The sequence below is a fragment of the Podarcis gaigeae genome, assembly GCF_964106915.1.
Source record: "Podarcis gaigeae genome assembly, chromosome: 6".
Classification (NCBI taxonomy): Eukaryota; Metazoa; Chordata; class Lepidosauria; order Squamata; family Lacertidae; genus Podarcis; species Podarcis gaigeae.
Genome location: NC_139682.1, coordinates 22,101,787 through 22,120,543, shown reverse-complemented (window position 1 = coordinate 22,120,543; position 18,757 = coordinate 22,101,787). Strand labels below are relative to the sequence as shown.

The window sequence follows — 18,757 nt, the reverse complement described above, 5'->3', positions numbered from 1 at the left end:
CAAACGGGAATCTTTTGCTCAACATGGGGCTTGGACCCACGGCCCTGAGATTAAGAATGTCATGCTCTACCAACTGAACTATCTATAATTGGATGTGGGGGGGGGGGCAGAACAGCTGTAAGGTGGGGGGGGTGGATCTGGCACCCTGTAATACCAAGGAGCAGTGCAAGAGCATTTCCTCACAGGAACACTGATGGCATCATAAGAGACTTAATTCCAGAGAAGAACCGCAGTACAATGGTACCTCGGGTTAAGTACTTATGTAATTCGTTCCGGAGGTCCGTTCTTAACCTGAAACTGTTCTTAACTTGAAGCACCACTTTAGCTAATGGGGCCTCCTGCTGCAGCTGCGCTGCTGGAGCACAATTTCTGTTCTCATCCTGAAGCAAAGTTCTTAACCCGAGGTACTATTTCTGGGTTAGAAGAGTCTGTAACCTGAAGCGTAGGTAACCCGAGGTACCACTGTAGTGGTTTATTGTACAAGAAAGAATACAGTCTTGTACAACTATCGCATACTGGGAAAAGGTTACTCCCTCCATCATTTATAATAAAATGGAGGCCTTCCACCCAGGGGCAGCACATCCTTTTTCACTGCTTGGTTAAATGGGGAGTGCTACCTGACCATGCTTCTGCTGCCGCCATACCAACTACCCCTCTTCCTCTGCCACCAGGCTAACTGACCCAACTGAGCTAACTGCCCCAATTACCAGTTCCACACAGTCCTGTTCCCTTGGCAACAGTTGCAAAGATTGGCGGGAACTATCTCAACCACAACTAGACACATTTTACTTAATCCCCCATTTCCCCCAGGAAACAAGACTTGTGAGACATATTAAAACCAAAGCAACATACAAACATCCCATCACAAACCACCTGCACTGTACAGATATTTGTAGATTTCTATTCACCTCCAAGAACTATGGTTCCCAGAGTCTTCCCTTGGAATTGCTGCTCTGGGGGGGGGGGATAGGGGTATCTTAACAACTCGAGACGTGGGTGGCGCTGTGGTCTAAACCACTGAGCCTTGGGCTTGCCAATCAGGAGGTCAGCGGTTCGAATCCCCACGATGGGATGAGCTCCGTTGCTCAGTCCCAGCTCCTGCCAACCTAGCAGTTCAAAAGAACGTCAAAGTGCAAGTAGATAAATAGGTACCGCTCCGGCAGGAAGGTAAACGGTGTTTCTGTGCGCTGCTCTGGTTTCGCCAGAAGCGGCTTAGTCATGCTGGCCACATGACCTGGAAAAACTGTCTGCGGACATACGTCGGCTCCCTCGGCCAGTAAAGCAAGATGAGCGCCGCAACCCCAGAGTCGTTCACAAGTGGACTTAACTGTCAGGGGTCCTTTACCTTTTAACAACTCTCAGCACCCTTAACAAACTACAGTTTCCATATTTCTTTTGGAGAAGCCAGGACTGCTTAAAATGGTATGATACTGCTATAAATATATAGTGCAGATGGGGTCAAATATACATACATGCATATATCATGCAAGCTCAGCTGAACACTTTTTCTACGGTAACATCCACTGGGTTAGAAATTACTTTTTAGAAGTGCCAACAATTCACCAATAACAATCCCAGCAGCATTAAATCATAATGCCTTTTATATGATGACAAAGAGGTGTCTTTCAAAGTCTCTTTCCCCACGGATAAAACAAATATGTCCTGTAACTGAAAGCAAAGGGCATATCTCTGCACACACAAACACAGACCAGCTTTACTAACCTGCTGCCTCCAAAGAAGCTGGTGGGAATTAAGGGGTTCTGAGGAGACTTTTCAGAGTTTCCTAGCTCTTCCAGGTCGGAATAACTATCAAATAACTTCCAAGCCATTAGCATAAAGCAACCCGCAAATGTGCTGCTCCTGAGTATATAGAGGTTTTTGTTCTCTCTGTCATACTGTGACGGTCTATTATTCTTAACTCTCCCTGCAGACTTGCAGTTCAGCTCTTTTGTCTACCTTCCAATTATTTATTTATTTTATCCTGTTACTGCTTTGGCCATTCGCAATCTGGATTCTTCAAACTGTAATTCTCTTTAATTAATTATAAGAGCTGCCAGCATGCATAAACAAACATCTTTAATGGCTGAATGCCTAGGATGTAGGTAAAATGATGTAATAATAATACTACAAGCCAGTCAAGGCTTTTAGTTGAGTTTTCACAAGACAATGGCTATGCACACCTTAGTAGCTTAAAACGCAGTGAGGTCATTTGCACCCGCTGCGTTTTAAGTCACATTTTTATGCTGTTGTTTACGCCAGAGAGGGAGCAAGGATGTCTTCATTATCTGCATTATCTGGTTTGTTTCCCTGTGCCAAATTCTTATTCAGTGAAGCTGTCATCTGCACATGCGCTGCCACATGCATGTGCAATGGCTGTCTCAAATGCGCATACCTCAGCTTAACCTTGGCTCACGTTTTCAAATTTGATGGAAGCTGGTTTGAGGGGAAACGCCTCAAACAGCAGTATTTCTTAAGAAACTACGGGACACATATGGGTTGTGGCTAATGCAATGCATATGTTAAAACTTCAAACACCAGTGGTGGAAGCATGCTGGAGCTGGAATAAATGGGAATGTGTACACAGCCTTTGTTGGAAATGACAAATGTATACATGCTGATTACTTTATGCAACAATTGCATTCCCTGTGCGTATGTGCGCTTTCCATGACGGTGATGCTCACTGCTGGCGATGTTCACTGTTCACATGCCGCCACTGGACAGTTGCTCAAGAGGAAATGTGGTCCTAGGCTGAAAACATTTCCCCACCCCTGCTCTATTTATTATTATTTATTACATTTATTGTTAAATAGTGGGTAGACATAGCAGACGACACAGCGATTTCTCCAAAGCAGCTCTTTATTTGTAAGCTGGAACAGAATTGAACTGAAGGGTTCAGCCAGCCTGCTTATACAGTCGTACCTCGGGTTGAAGACACTTCGAGTTGAGTGTGTTCGAGTTGTGCTCCTCCGCAACCCGGAAGTAACGGAGCGTGTTACTTCTGGGTTTCGCCGCTTGCACATGTGCAGATGCTCAAAATGACATCATGCGCAGAAGCGGTGAAAAGCGACGCGTGCGTGCGCAGACGCGCCGTCGCTAGTTACATTTACTTCTAGATACGAACATGGCTCTGGAACGGAGGTACCACTGTATAAAGCTCCACTAGAACGCAACGGTAACCATTTTCTGTAACTATCCAATCACTGAACGTCAATTTCAATCCCTTATTTGCATATGTGGACCTGAACTATCTACAGTATGCCCCTGCTGGCCCAGGGTGAGAACTTCAGTACATAACATTTATATACCACCTTTATCTTCCAAGGATCTCAAGGTGGTGCATGCGGTTCTCCTCCTTCCCATTTCGTCCTCACAACAAGGTAGGTTAGGCTAAGAGGTGGTGACGGGCCCAAGGTCACACAGAGAGCTTCATGGCTGAGTGGGGATTTGAACCCTGCTCCCCCAGGTCCTAGTCCAATCCTCTAACCATTATACTACACTGCTCTACTCCATCTCTTCCATTTAATATGCCCACTTATAATTTCGTAAGCAATTTATGCTGTTGGGTGCTAAGGGGGACCTTGCAAAATTTCAAATGAATCAACAGATGCAACAAGTCAGCACACTTATCTTGTTCAAAGGCCACTTACTTCGGATCTCGGCTGTAGCATACTTTGGAATCATAGAGTCCATGGTGAGCTCTGGGTGGAGAATGCATCCGTGTGTATAGGCATCCATGGGCAGGGAATCCAGGATCTCTCTGTACTGCATCACTCTAGAATGAAGGAGGCTCCCTGCCTCTGGAATTAGCTGGGTAACGTGCTCTGAAATGTAGCAAGAAAAACTAAAATAAAAGCATTCTTTAGTTACACCCAGCGCTTATATGAGGGTTTTCTCTTTTACTTCAGATTTTCTATTCTTAGAAAAGAGAGGACACAATTTGAGTACAGCTGTACCTCGGTAGCAAATGGAATCCGTTCCGGAAGTCTGTTTGACTTCCAAATGTTCGGAAGCCAAGGAGCGGCTTCTGATTGGCTGCAGGAAACTCCTGCAGCCAATCGGAAGCCACAGAAGCTGCATCGGACATTCGGCTTCCAAAGAACGTTCGCAAACCGGAACACTCACGTGGTGTTCGGGAGCCAAAACATACAACTCACAAGGCGTTCGGGATCCAAGGTACATTTGTTGCATTTGCTTAGTTCTTACGGGATGTTTTGCATCCAATATTTAAAATGTCAAGGAACTGGGACTTTTGGCAATGACTAAGAAGGTAACACAGAAGAAACAGACAGCACAGAGACAGTAGTTATATGTGGGATAGCTTAGTTGGTAGAGCAGGAGACTCTTAATCTCAGGGTTGTGGGTTTGAGTCCCATGATGGGCAAGATGATTCCTGCATTCACCCTTGCGGTCCCTTCCAACTCTACAATTCTAAACCTCTAAATCCTGCACCAACAGCCTGAAATCATAACCTTCAATAATGGTGGTACCTAAATTTGAAATTTAATAAATAAATTTGAAATTTAATAAATAAATAATGATGATGATGATGATGTGCTTGAGCCCAGCCAGGGACGCTATAGCATTACAAGGATTTCAACTAGGGCTGCAAAAAATAATAATAATACAAGTTAGAAAGGCAATACACTATCTGCATTTGTGTGTATGTTCACTGCAGAATGGTCCTGAATTTTTTTTTATGCCCGGGTTTCGGCTGCAATGAGTCTGATTTTTAAGACTACAAAGCTTGAAAAAGAAATCTAACATTTTTTTGGGGGGAGAAGGGATTCAAATATTGTAACTAACTAAGAGTTTCCTGAGCTTAAGCCCCATAATTCAGTACTTTTAAGTGTCTGTATTAACTACATGATTTGGGATTGCGCATTTGATTTGGCAATGAAAGACTTCTAACGATTCAACACGAATTTGAGTCCAGGTCTCCACTGCTCAAATTTATCTTTTGCTGCCTCACATCCAAGACCTCAAGAGTTCCTACATCAACTCGCCACTTGCAAGATCTTCTCTGTCAGGTTTGTACATGCATTGTCTCTGTGTCTCATCCATTCAGCCCTTGTTTGGATGTCAAGTGTCCCTACAGTTGCTGGCCTTATGTCTCCCAAGTCATTCCACGACAGCAGGCATCCATCTTTCAATTACAGTTACTTCTAAAAACGCAGCGGGGACAATGCTGGAAGAAGGAAGATGGTATTTCTCTTCAGAATATCTGGGCCATGTTTTATAGAGGCATTCATTTTTATCGGCTCAAGAGATAGTACTTAATGGACAGTGAGTAAATTTACTGGCATGGTTCAGTGGTGCAGTATTTTTTGGGTGGGGGCGGTTATGTCTTGCTGTTGTTTGCCAGGGCCCAAGCGTGGAGGGAGCAGGTTGGAGGTGCAGGGAAGAAAGGGGATGTTGTTGTTTTATTCTAGACCTGAAGGTCAGTGGCATCTGATCTGGGCTGTAAGCTCATTACTGCGAGCAAGAGAATGCGGCTAAATCATACAGCATGATTTTTGGTACTGTATGTTTATGCAGATATGTTTTCCTGCATTTTTTGGGGGGGGAGTGTCCAGACTTTGTGAACTTTGCTGGAGCCAACAGCCCCCTTAATGTGTTCTACATGTGAAGAGAGCTCTGTCATGTGATCAAGGGGCAGCCTCGTCCCTGGGCTGACATGGCTTTTGACAGCTGGGTGCCAGGCACAAATTTGGCTGAAGATGCTTCTTTCTGTGAGTCTGCAAGGGAAAGCCTTCCCTTCTGAATTTCTGCTTGTAATGCATCTTCTGAAGATAGAGAAGAGCAGCTTTGGGGATCTCTCTCATGGACCCAGACCTGCTGGGTTTGGCTCCACACACAAGGCGTGGGAAGGTTTTTTTCTTTGAGATGTTTCCTCCCTTAAATATTTATTTCAGGTTAACACATGCAGAATATCAATGCACACCTTAACAGATAAACAACTACTGAGCATTTAATTGGGCGGAAAGCCCCTGTTTATTTTCTCTTATAATACCTTTCTAGTTTAGAGATCTTCTGGCTCTAATCCTAATAGAATATTGTAATTCCTCACCCTAAGCCTCTTGATTGAATTGGCCCATATAAGGTTTATTCAACGCCAAAACCCTTTAATGGATCGTTTATAAGACTGCTGATAGCAAATAAAGTGACTCAGTTGTAAATAATACCAATATAACAGAAGCTTTTTCTTTCCAGTCTTTCCCTTTTTCCCATTAAAAGAGAGTGCTCAATTTACCAAAATAAGGAGTTAAATAAGGGCATCTCTTTGCTAATAGGAGAAGGGAGGCATTCGAAAAATTGCTGTGTACACATTCTCATTTACTCTACATCCAGTGAGCTCTACACCACAGGTTTGGGAAGAGGCATACACATTATGTTAACCCAAATCCATATATCTATCTTGTTATTTCTTGTGAATATTGCATTTTGATGTGTGTGTGTGTCCCCACTAGGTTTGTTCCAAATTGAGAAAAACAATAACAACCACCTAGGTGTGTGAGGCCAATAAGGTGTACATTGACTTTGAAGTGGTAGGAAACAGTCCATTCTTATTAACACCTTAGGGTCATATCATGCCATTCTGCTACAATGTGCAGAGCAGGCTTTAGAGTTTGGTGGGGGACTGCTAGACTACCATTCCCATCCTTCCTGACCTGGAGCAAACTGGATGGAGCCAATGGAAGTTGGAGCCCAAGGACACCTAGTGGAGGGTCACAGGTCAGTCATCACTGCTTTAGAGCCTAAGTTTAGGCTATGTCTCTGGCCCCCAGCAGGCCAATAGACTTTGCCCTCTTGGACATGGGGCTCTGATCCAGTGACCATTTGTCATGGTGACCCACAGGGAACTTTGACAAATGGATCAGACTGGGTTCCGGACAGCAACACTTGCTTCACAAAAGCAAGGGGAACAATCACCGGTACTGATTTACTGATTTATATAAAGACATAAAATACAACACTGTCCTTAAATTGTGGAGTGTGGTGTGATTAGACAGTGTAGCCGGCAGAGCATGATGTTGGCGGTGAGAAACTGTGCTGTTCCACCCTCTGCATTGTCAAGGGACCTTCTTTCGGCTTAAGATACATTTTACACATCCCAACAAACAACTGAAAGAGGAAGCACAAGTGAGTTGCGCCTCACGCTTTCACGCTTTTTCTGCAATAGACATTTTGCACTCCCCAGGCAGATCAATGTTGGCACCCTTGCTGCAGAGAAAGTGCATAAGTAATCTAAGCATGTTTACTCAGAGGTGGGGGTGGGGGAGAAATTTTATCAAGGTTGTGTGATTGGTTTTGATGTTTTGTTAGGGTTGCCATATTTCAAAAAGTGAAAATTCAGACACAAAAGTTGAAGTTTTGGAGCTGTTTTAAATAAAATTTGCCAAAATATAGACAAGGATTGCCATATGTCCAGGTTTTCCCAGACATTTCAGCAAATTCCGCCTGGACACTGTTTATGATTACCATATTCTGGCTGCGTCCAGGAAATTCTGGATATATGACAACTCTAGATTTGTAAGTCGCTTGAGAGTTATCTTAGCATTAAGCAGTATATAAAATTATCATTATTTTTTTAAAAAAATTATTATTATTACCACCACCACCCACCCTTCACCCTAAGATTGCCACAACAATAACAAGGAGCACCCAACCTCTGAAGAACTGTTTTGTTTCATGGGAGGGAAAAGCATGTTTTGACTGAATCCCCAAAGCCATTTCCAAACTGGTCCCACAGTTTTTTTAAAAATGTGTCTGTCTCCATGTTTACATCCAGGTAAGTATTTGTAGAATTGGAGCCTCAGTTGTATTTTTAAGGGGGACTCGGTAAAAAGCAACTCATTCTACTAATCCAAGATCTCATATATCATGGGCAGTGTTTCCTACTCCTGCTAAAATTTGCTGAATGCAAGAAAGGGCGGGGGAAGTTCATTTGGATGCAAAGTACTTGAACACAGAAGCTGCCAAGGCTCCTTTTTCACAGATCTATTTTAAGGCCATTCTTAAAGCTTCTGCTTGCATGGCTGACAGGATCTGTGACATCAGCTGTAAGACCCCATTGAAATGTCCCTCTTAAGCTTTTGAAGCCTGACAATTCTTTGGAAACAGAAATAAAAACTGGGAATGGAGGCCATAGTGATGACATTAACACAGAGAAGTAGATACAGCTCCCTTGTAAAATCAGCTCTCATGCCCTCCAACATTTCTCTGATGAAAATAGACATCCTATTCCATAATGATGTCGGTGATAAATAATAATAATAATAATAATAATAATAATAATAATAATAATAATAATAATAATTTATACCCCATCCATTTGACTTGCCCCAGCCACTCTGGGTGGCTTCCAACATATATAAAAACCATAATAAAACAACAAACATTAAAAAATGTCCCTTTTGCTGGGCTGCCTTCAGATGTCTTCTAAAGGTTGTATAGTTACTTATCTCCTTGACTCGGGGGTTGCATAACCCCATACCCTCTAATATTTCTTTGATGGAAATAAGGATGTCCTAAGGAAAAGTGGCAGTGGAAGACAGGAGCTCCTGGCATGCTCTGGTCCATGGGGTCATGAAGAGTCGGACACGACTAAACAACAACAACAAGGAAAAGTGGGACGTGCCAGGATCAAATTGGAAACCTGGGCGGCTTCTGTAAATTAGAGACTGTCCCTGGAAAATAAGGGCACTTGAAGGATCTGAGTTCTTCCACCAAAATTAAAAATGAGACTGTGGTTGTCACATTCCTTGCTACTTCCAACAGCCTGGAGTCTCTGGAATGTAAACAGTCTTGTGACTGCAAGCACTGCACAGTGGCAATAAACAGAAACCTAACAACACAATGACCTGATTCACAGATAACACAAATCCATGGTCGAAACAAAAGTTTTTTAAAAAAATTCCTTCCAGTAGCACCTTAGAGACCAACTATTGGTATGAGCTTTCGTGTGCATGCACACTTCTTCAGATACACTGAAACAGAAGTCTACCAGACCCTTATATATAGTGAGAAGGTGGGGGGGTATTACTCAGAAGGGTGGTGGGAACGGGTGATTGGCTGATAGGTGTGGTAAACCTGTTGATGACTGTTAATGACTGCAATTGGTCTTATAGGAAAAAGCAAGGGGTGAGATGGCTAAAAACAGTTTAATCATGTATAATGAGATAAGAATCCAATGACTCTATTCAGACCAGGTCTCTCCATGGTTTTAAGTTTGGTAATAAGTTGCAATTCAGCAACTTCTCTTTCCTGTTTGTTTCTGAAATTCTTTTGTAATAAGACAGCTACTTTGAGTTCTTGTATAGAATGTCCTAGGAGATTGAAGTGTTCTCCTACTGGTTTCTCTGTCTTGTGATTCCTAATGTCAGATTTATGTCCATCTATCCTTTGGCGTAGGGTTTGTCCTGTATGTCCAATACAGAGAGCAGAAGGGCACTGTTGGCATTTGATGGCATACACAATGTTAGAAGATGAGCAGTTAAGTAGTCCTGAGATGGTATGTTTGATGTTGTTGGGGGCAGAATGGTGTTGTCCGGGTGTATGTGGCAGCAAAGTTGGCATCTGGGTTTATTGCAGGCTCTGGTACCAGTGTTCATGTTAAGTCTGGTTGTTGTATTATTGTGGGTGAGGAGTTGTTTAAGATTGGGTGGCTGTCTGTAGGCATCCATGGGTTGCTTAAGTCATGGGTTCTTTTAACTAATCACGAGTTGTCTCACAGACGATTAAACAAACTATGGCTTGTTTCTCCAAAGCTGGTTGGTTTCCCAGCTGCTCTTGCCTCATGCCTTTGTAGATCAGTGAGCATTTAAGGTGAAGTGGCCAAAGAAACTGTGCTTAAGGAAGTGTACTGGGCTTGCAAGAGATAGGAAAAGCAAAACAATGTCTATAAAGTAATTGTTGGTATTATAATTATCTAAAGGGAATTCTAGCTGGAAAAGATTTCTAGAATGTTACCTCCTGTGAAGTTCTTCTCCATGTAATCGATGATCTGATTATAGTCACTGATGATGTTGTCTCCATGGATGATTACAGGGACCTCTTCCCCAAGATTGAGACGCATAAACCATGGCTCTTTGTGCTCAGTCAGTGGCATGCTCACATCCCGCTCTTCGCAGGGTAACCCCTTTTCTGCGATGACCAGGCGGACCTAGGGCAAGAAATAAGCGGAGATATGACTCAGGGCTGCCTCCCAACCTCCTGAAGCATATGCGACAAAGACTTAGGGCTGCTCCACATGACCTGCATCTTGAACATTGCTTGCACAACACTTACATGGAGGTTGGATTATATTGTTGGATAAATTTAAAAAAGGATTCCTAGACTGGAGGTTACCCTTGCAGAAACCCAAATAAAAAGGATGTAGGCTTCAAGTGAAAAGATGGGCATTTATTGAATTATAAATGCACATAGGGACAATCTCAAAAATAAGGAGGAGGCTGCAAAAAACCACATTCAAAGCAATGTTATTGATACACTTCCAGATCACACATACATCAGTTCATTTCGCCATTCAAAGCATCACAACAATCTTCATACTTGCAACCCAATGTCATTATCTTGATCCAATCAAAATTATTTAGCTCTTTAGATCAGCCCTTATCATAACATCATATGATTACATATAACCATTTTTTCAGTATATTCCTTTATTACGTCTTTGACTAATTTTCCTGTTCATTAAAAATCTTCCAATGTCCTCTTTCATCTGTCTACAAAACAATTCAAGACCAATCACAATTGCCGTGCCCAGCTGATTCTCTTTTCATGCATACAATGACCACCATAGAGCTGAACGGTTTATTCTTTTCAGTATTCTGGAACAGACATTCACTATGTACAGTACCTAAAAACAGCTAGTTCCGTACTATAAAAGGCAGGTTCAGGTCCTTTTAGTTCAGCTAGGCCACAGACTCAAAAGAAAACGGAATAATCAGAATACAGTTTTATGAAATTATTTTCTCCAGCAGTGTATCTTGTCTTACTTGTGCATTTGTTCTGATTTGTTTGCATGGCGGTTATACAATCATGATTAACCTTTTTCCTACATTTATTCTGATTTGCTTATGGGGTGCTTATACACTGTCCTGTTAATTAATCATTTCTTCATTGCACATTTTTTAAAATGCATTGTCCCATCACTTTCCAAAAGGCAAAAGGTCCAGTTCTTAACCAAAGTGAATTTATTTTGCTAGGACCACAGAGCCCTTTAATACTTTAGCTGTGCAAACCTAGACTTGTATGCAATGCGGCACTATATAAGCATGTCAAAGCGATAAACAACTACCTGACATTCAGAAGACATCTTAAGGCAGCCCTGTTCAGGGAAGTTTTTAACGTGTGATATTTTACTGTATTTTTGGTTTTTATGGAAGCCGCCCAGAGTGGCTGGGGAGGCCCAGCCAGATGGGCGGGGTATAAATAATAAATTATTATTATTATTATTATTATTATTATTATTATTATTATTATTATCCCATCAGCACAAGGATTCCTGCTTCTGCAATGGGACTCCTCCCTCTCTTCTCCCAGTGCAGTCCCTAAATCTGTTTTGGGCCCCCCCACCCTCTGGAAAAGATTTGGGTATGGCATGTGGGGGCATCGGTGGGAAGTCCTGTGGCTGAAGCAGAAATCCTTGTGCTGATTGGATGCTTATGTAACGCTGCATTGAAAACAAGCCTGAAAGTTCTGGTATGCATTTGAATTTCTCCCACAAAATTCCAACAGACAGTCTGGAGGCTCCCTTATTCATTGGGGAAGACTGATTTAGACCATGTGTTCTTTATAAAGACCCCATTATGCATTTTTGTTTGTTGGGATTTTAGGGTAAAGAGTGAGTAAATAACAACAATAACTATAATAATGATTTAAAAACCTTTAAGTCCCTTGAACCCCCAGCCATTTCGTGTGTGGTTGATGCAACTACAGTAGTATTCTTTAAATTGTTCATAGCTGTACTGTAGCACCCTGCTTGTGGTTAACGCTTAGCTGGAATGAAATATTCAACGCAGCAATAGAGAAATTAAAATAATAATTTATTTGTCAGACAAATAAATGAGAGGCTCAGTGGTATATGGTTACCAAGCTCTGGCCTGGCCTCTTGCCATCCTGGCCAGCACTTATATTCCCTTAATCCAGCCCCCTTTGCTCCTCCTGTGGCTGCCTCTGTCCAATCAGCCTGGTTGAAATTCCTATTGGCTGTTTGGTAGAACCAATCACAAAAGATACACCCACAAAAGATACACCCACTTCCTTGCCCTTATAAGGGAGACAAAGAGCTATATATAAATGACAAATAAGTAATAATATATCTTACATGGAATCTTAATTACCAGCTCACCTCTTGCCCTCCTTGCCCTCCTTGCCCTATTGCCTTCTAAAACAAATGTTTAATCTTACATTTTTATGTTCAACAGATGTCAAGGATCTTGAGTTTCACATCAATATTGAAAGATTTCCTTCATTTGAAAGTTTCTAAACAAATGCCTGACAACCATATATATCAAGAGTGCTTGGATGGCGTCTTCTGTCTGGCAGGGGGGCTAGGCTGGTGGCTGACTTAATTTCAGGATAAATACAACTCTTACAACCATATGAAATAAGAATCTAGCATTCCTTAAATCCTTTGCATAATTACATTTAAGCCAATATATTTAAGCTAATATATTTCATTCACTTATCATAGGTAGCCTTTTAAAAGAATAAAGCCTTTGTAAAGTAAAAAGGAACTCAGTAAAAAACAGCTTTTAAAAAGAAGCCTCTTCAGTTTACACCTCCCCCCTTTCCCCCTCCTTTCCCAGCCAGCTAGATGCTTCTCCCATTAGCTCTTCCCAACAGCTTTAGAAAATTTCCCAAAAATGCTCTCTTTTCTTCTAGCCAAGCCAGTTGCCTTTTTCACTGCTCTTGGCCTTTCAACCTTAGAAAGAAGATCTGGCTCATTTTACTGAGAGGCACATTGGTATTATTTTACTATTTACCCTTGCCTTTAATTGTGTTTTTTCAGCCTTGGGGCAGCATATGTAATTCTCCCTTTTTTATGACTTTGAGAATTGTTTTTCTACTATAAATCAATGGGGCCCCCTTGTCTTAGGAGAAAAACCTCTTGCCAAGGTTCTTTCTGCCTGGTCTTTTGCCTGGCATGAAACATTTGAAAATCCTTTTTTTAAGCTCATTTTTAAATACAAGCCTTGATAAAATATAGAAGCTCTGATAAAAAATGCAGGCTTATGACTAGATGCCTCATTCCCCCCTTTCAAGCTCAAGGACCTTCATCCCAAGTGTCCTTGATAGCTTGACCTTCATCATATTCCTGAGGTAAAGCTCTGTATAGGGCCATGATATGAGGTAGAGTTTCATTTGAAACCATCTTGCTAATTGTACTTCTAAAACATGAAATGATACATAGCATCATACACAAAACCATTACCACTACTGTCAAGAAAAACAAGCAAGACAATAGTATCCCTTTGAGTCCTGTGACATTAGGTAACCAATTGGTGAGCCATCCCATATCCCATCCTTCCCATGTTTGTACTGGGACATGTGCTATATTCTCCATCTTTGTGGCCAACACACGGATTGCCTCACCATTATCTGAAATGTTAAAGCAACAGGCATTCCCTGTCAAGTTCAAGACTCCACATAGGCCTCCCTGCCTGGCAAGTACATAATCCATTCCCATTTTCAGCTGCAAAATGGCGGCTCTACTTTCATCCAACTGTTGTGCAATAAGTCTCAAACTCTGTGCCGTTGCATTGGTTACAAGTTCCACTACTGCTTGCAATCGAATTATTCTGTTTAGATTATAAATAGGATCCCGTGCCCCTTGTATGAGCTCACCAGGATTCCAGGAGGCAGGATCATAATAGGCTATAATGCGCTCTGGCGGCCAATCATCAGTACCGCTCCAACTTTGGGTACTTCCTCCTGCTATATGAGAAATATCAGCATTCCTTCGTGTTCGCCTGGCCGAACTAGTGGGCATAATCCACATTGGTGGTAATACCCAACCCAAGAAACAAGTCCCACTCCATTTGGAAGGGAGCTTTTTGTATGCCCATTCTCCACATATCCACCACAACCATCGGGTCTGAGGTTTTTGGTACGTGGAGTACAGAAGGCGAAATACCAAAAGAGGTAGAGAGTTCACAGTGCAGTATGTTAGATTGCCTTTTTCTGTCACAGTTATGTTCCACACCACTTTCCATGCGTGAATAAAAGGAGGTGCACAGGGCAAGGTATTCCGAGTTCGATAGGTAGTACCGTGTGCCCAGGTATGACTATTCTTAATATAATCCCAAGTATAGTGACAATGAGAAGAGCCTATCATGGGAGAATCAGCTGCATCTGATGATTTATGTACACAGAATTCCCCTTGTACAGGTATAACTCGTAATGGTTTAGTTGAGTTCCATCCGGGGAAATTCTGTATTTCTGTTTGGTGTGGCATTTCGCTTACCATACCAATGGCATCTAATGGTATCGGTAATAAGGGCATACCTCCCTCTGAATCATCTGGCCCAAGAGAGCAAACAAGGCAATTGGTCCTATTTGCAACATTGGCTACCATCTCAGCTAAGCCTACCCACATATTGTGGTCATGGCTGAATCCATATTTAGCCAATTTGGTCAGATTCAAGGACCCTTCCCCTTCCCAAGGGATCAGGATTAATAATAAAATCATGTTGATGTCTAGTATATGCATTCCTTCCACAAAAGATTACCTTATTGTGATAGCAAATAATTATTAGCCCCAATATAATTCCCCCAGTGACAGAAATGGGGAACCACCAAGACCAAAACATATATCCCGAGGATCCCCAATGAGTAATATCTCTGATAATTGTTCCACAAGGGGGCAGTCAATCAATTGTATTAGAGAATCTTTCCGTTCACAGTCGCTGGTTCAGACGCTCCTCAAGCTTCAGGCGTGCGCAGGTCAGCCAGCTTCCAGGTTGTGGCTGCAGCAGGCCGGTCGTCAAATGTTGCCCGTGACCTAGCCCGTTCCCGGTAGGGCTAGATACAGGGGTTTTTGGAGAGAGTTAGTTTTAAAGGATTAGAGGGGTCACCTTTGCACGTCCAACTGCCTTCGGACTTCTTCAAACGAGAGTGATGAATCCAGGGGGTCACCTCAGCTACCTTCACCGCTGTTGGAGTAGAGAGCAAGACGGTGTAAGGTCCACGCCACTTTGGTGCAAGTGGATCACGTTTCCACTCTTTCACCCATACGCTATCGCCAGCCTGGAACTGATGAATTGGCTCGGCAATGCTGCACGGCGTGCGTTCGAGGGCCCACCTGTTAAGAGAAACAAAAACACGGGAGAGAGATTGCACTTGTCCCTGTGTCACATGATCTCCTATTTGTTTAAGGTCAGCTGGAATATCCTGAACAAAGGAGGGCGGTCTCCCATACAGGAGCTCAAAAGGTGACAACTTAAGTCTTTTTGTGGGTGCACACCGAACACGAAACAGTGTTATGGGTAACACATCTACCCATCCCAATCCCGTTTCCTGGGTTAATTTTGCCAATTGGGTTTTCAGAGTCCGATTCATTCTTTCAGTTTTCCCTGAACTCTGAGGCCTATATGCTGCATGCAGTCTCCATTTTACTTGTAGGACTCGACATACATCTTGTACTACTTGATCAATGAACGCTGGCCCATTATCACTTCCAATGCATCTAGGTAATCCAAACCTTGGGATCAATTCAGTGAGGAGTCTCTTAGTTACCTCTCGTGCCTTTTCAGTTCGGGTGGGAAAAGCTTCAACCCATCCGGTAAGAGTATCTACAAACACAAGGAGATACTTGAATCCCTTAGAAGGGACCAGCTCTGTGAAGTCCACAATTAGACTTTCCATGGGGACATATCCCACATGTTGGATTCCAGGAGGTTGTACTGGTCCCTGCCTGGGATTGTTTTTAGCACAAAGAACACATTTCTGTGAAATGCAAGTTGCTAATTGTGATAGATTAATAATATACAACTTCCGACTGAGACTCTCTCTGGTTGCAGTACCGCCAAGGTGAGTAGATTCATGATAATTTCTTACAATTGTGCCTGCTAGATGATGAGGTACATAAATCCTATTGTCTGGCAGGATCATCCAACCGTCCTTCACAACCGCTCCTTCCTGTTCAGCCCACTTCCTCTCTTCTGGGGTATAGTGAGGTTTAACTTCTTCTGGAACTACCTCTGGTATGAGGGCTGCTATAAATCCTCCCACAGGCTTTTGGGCTGCCTCTCGGGCTGCTTTGTCAGCAGCATGATTTCCTCTGGTTATTGGATCCCTTCCTCGTCCATGACCTTTGCAGTGCATTACAGCAATCTGTTCTGGAGCCCATACTGCTTCTAACAGGATTTCTACTTCAGGTCCATATTTCAAGGCCTTCCCGTGGGCTCCTATTAGACCTCTTTCTTTCCATAGAGCTCCATGTGCATGCAGGGTTAAGAAGGCATATTTAGAATCAGTATAGATGTTTGCCTTACATCCAGCTGCCAATTGCAGAGCTCTAGTTAAGCCTATAAGTTCAGCCTTTTGTGCTGATGTGCCAGCAGGCAAAGCTTCAGCTTCCACAACTTCCTCATTGGTGACCACAGCATATCCTGCTCGTCTGGCACCTTCATGAAGGTAACTGCTACCATCCGTATAATATACAACATCTGGATTTTTCAATGGTTCATCTTTCAGATCAGGTCTACTGGAATAAACTTCATCCATTACTTGGAGACAATCATGTGATTCCTCATCATCTACCTCTGGTAGGGGCAGCAAAGTCGCTGGATTGAGCATATTCACTACTCGTAGATGAATCCTGGGATTTTCACACAATAGGCCTTGGTATCTAGCCATCCTTGGGTTCGTTAGCCAATAACTACCCTTATATTCCATGAGTGTCAGAACAGCATGAGGTACATTCACATACATCGTCTGGCCGAAGGTAAATTTATCAGCTTCTTTGACAAGGCTTGCAGTGGCCGCTACTGCCCTTAGGCATGGAGGCCATCCTTTTGCTACTGAGTCCAATTGTTTAGACAAATAAGCTACTGGGCGGTTCCAACTTCCTAGTCTCTGGGTCAGGACTGCCGCTGCAATCCCATTCTGTTCATGTACATACAGCTGAAAGGGTTTTTCCGAATTAGGCAATCCAAGGGCTGGTGCCTCCATAAGTCGTTGTTTGATAACTAAAAAGGCTTGTTTCTGCTCAGGTCCCCATACGAATGGGTCCTTTTCTGCACCTCGAGTGCTTTCATGTAAGGGCTTGGCCAGACTGCTGAAATCAGGTATCCATAGTCTACAAAACCCTGCTGTTCCCAGGAATCCTCTAAGTTGTTTTCTTGTGGTAGGTTCCTTGATAAGGCAAATAGCTTCTTTCCTCTCTGGTCTCAATGCTCGTTGTTGGTGTGAGATGTCAAAGCCCAAATATTTGACCTTTTCTAAACATAACTGTGCCTTTTTCTGGGAAACTCGGTAGCCAGCTTCCCAGAGCAAGTGGAGCAGTTCCTCTGTCCCTTCTTTACAGGTATTAAAATCCTTTGCCGCTAGTATAAGATCATCTACATATTGCAGAACCACCTTTTCTCCCGGTATTGAGGGGTAACTTGTTAGATCCCTCGCCAAGGCAGTGCCAAATAAAGTTGGGGAATTTTTAAATCCCTGGGGCAATCTTGTCCAGGTTAGCTGGCCTTTTGTTCCTGTCAAAGGGTCTTCCCACTGGAAGGCAAATATAGGTTGGCTCTGTGGTGCCAGCCGGCAACAGAAGAATGCATCTTTCAAGTCCAATACAGTAAAAAATGTTGCTTCTGGTGGGATCAAACTCAACAAGGTATATGGGTTTGGTACATTTGGGTGCAAGGTCTCGATAGCCTGGTTTACGAGCCTCAAGTCCTGCACTGGCCTGTATTCATCTGTCCCAGGTTTTCGAACAGGCAAAAGGGGTGTGTTCCATTCTGATTGGCAAGGCTTAAGCAGACCATATTTTAATAGGCGGTCCAAATGTTTCTGGATGCCCTCTGCTGCTCGCCGGGGTAAGGGATATTGCTTTACAGATACAGGGGTAGCCATAGGTTTTAGGGTTACTACAATTGGAGCTATATTCTTAGCCATTCCTGGTGGGCTATTTTCGGCCCATACTCCTGGTGGCACCTGTAGAGTTCGGAGGAGCTTGTTTAATTCTGTATCCAATGTGGGTTGGACTTGCAGGGCTGACATTAGGCGCCATGATTGTTCCTTAGGTACTGAGAGGGTAATTATTCCTGCTGCTTTTGATGGCAGTTTCATTTCTGGACCTCGAGGAGTAAAGGTGATTTGGGCCTGCAATTTGGACAGCATATCTCTGCCTAAGAGAGGTATTGGACACTCAGGTATATACAAAAACTGATGGGTTAAACGATGTCCCCCAATCTGGCATTCCAAAGGTTGGAGGAAAGACCTCTTAGCTGACTGTCCAGTGGCACTTTTAATGACTACACTTTTGGATGCCTTTTTCTGCACTAGTTCTGGGAGTACTGAGTATTCAGCCCCAGTATCAATCATAAAGTCTATTAAATGGCTCCCTAATTGAATCGTGACCGTGGGCTCCTGGAAGCCTAACTTTATGGAGTCCGGTCGTTCCTAGTCTTGAGTAAAATCCTCTTCTGCCAGTCCAATGAAATTGTCTCTATTCTGTCCTTGTCCTGGTCTCTGATATCTTCCATTTCGGATCATTCCCCGTCCCCGTCCCTGGTTTCTTGGGCCGGAGCCTGGG

The 18,757-nt window shown here is 43.0% G+C and overlaps 1 protein-coding gene and 1 long non-coding RNA gene across 2 annotated transcripts in view; both read right to left on the bottom strand.

Moving 5' to 3' along the window:
* Window positions 1–18,757, bottom strand: part of LOC310848003 — a 222,727-nt gene that overhangs the window by 21,459 nt on the left and 182,511 nt on the right. The gene's annotated exons all lie outside the window — the stretch shown is intronic.
* The window catches only part of GDAP1L1 (ganglioside induced differentiation associated protein 1 like 1), a 56,221-nt gene that overhangs the window by 19,718 nt on the left and 17,746 nt on the right, over window positions 1–18,757 (bottom strand). The window contains exons 2-3 of the mRNA XM_083746309.1: window positions 9,970–10,162; window positions 3,648–3,821 (exon numbers count right to left, since the gene is read on the bottom strand). Of these exons, the coding sequence (XP_083602435.1) occupies window positions 3,648–3,821; window positions 9,970–10,162 (367 nt within the window). The remainder of the gene's footprint in view (window positions 1–3,647; window positions 3,822–9,969; window positions 10,163–18,757) is intronic.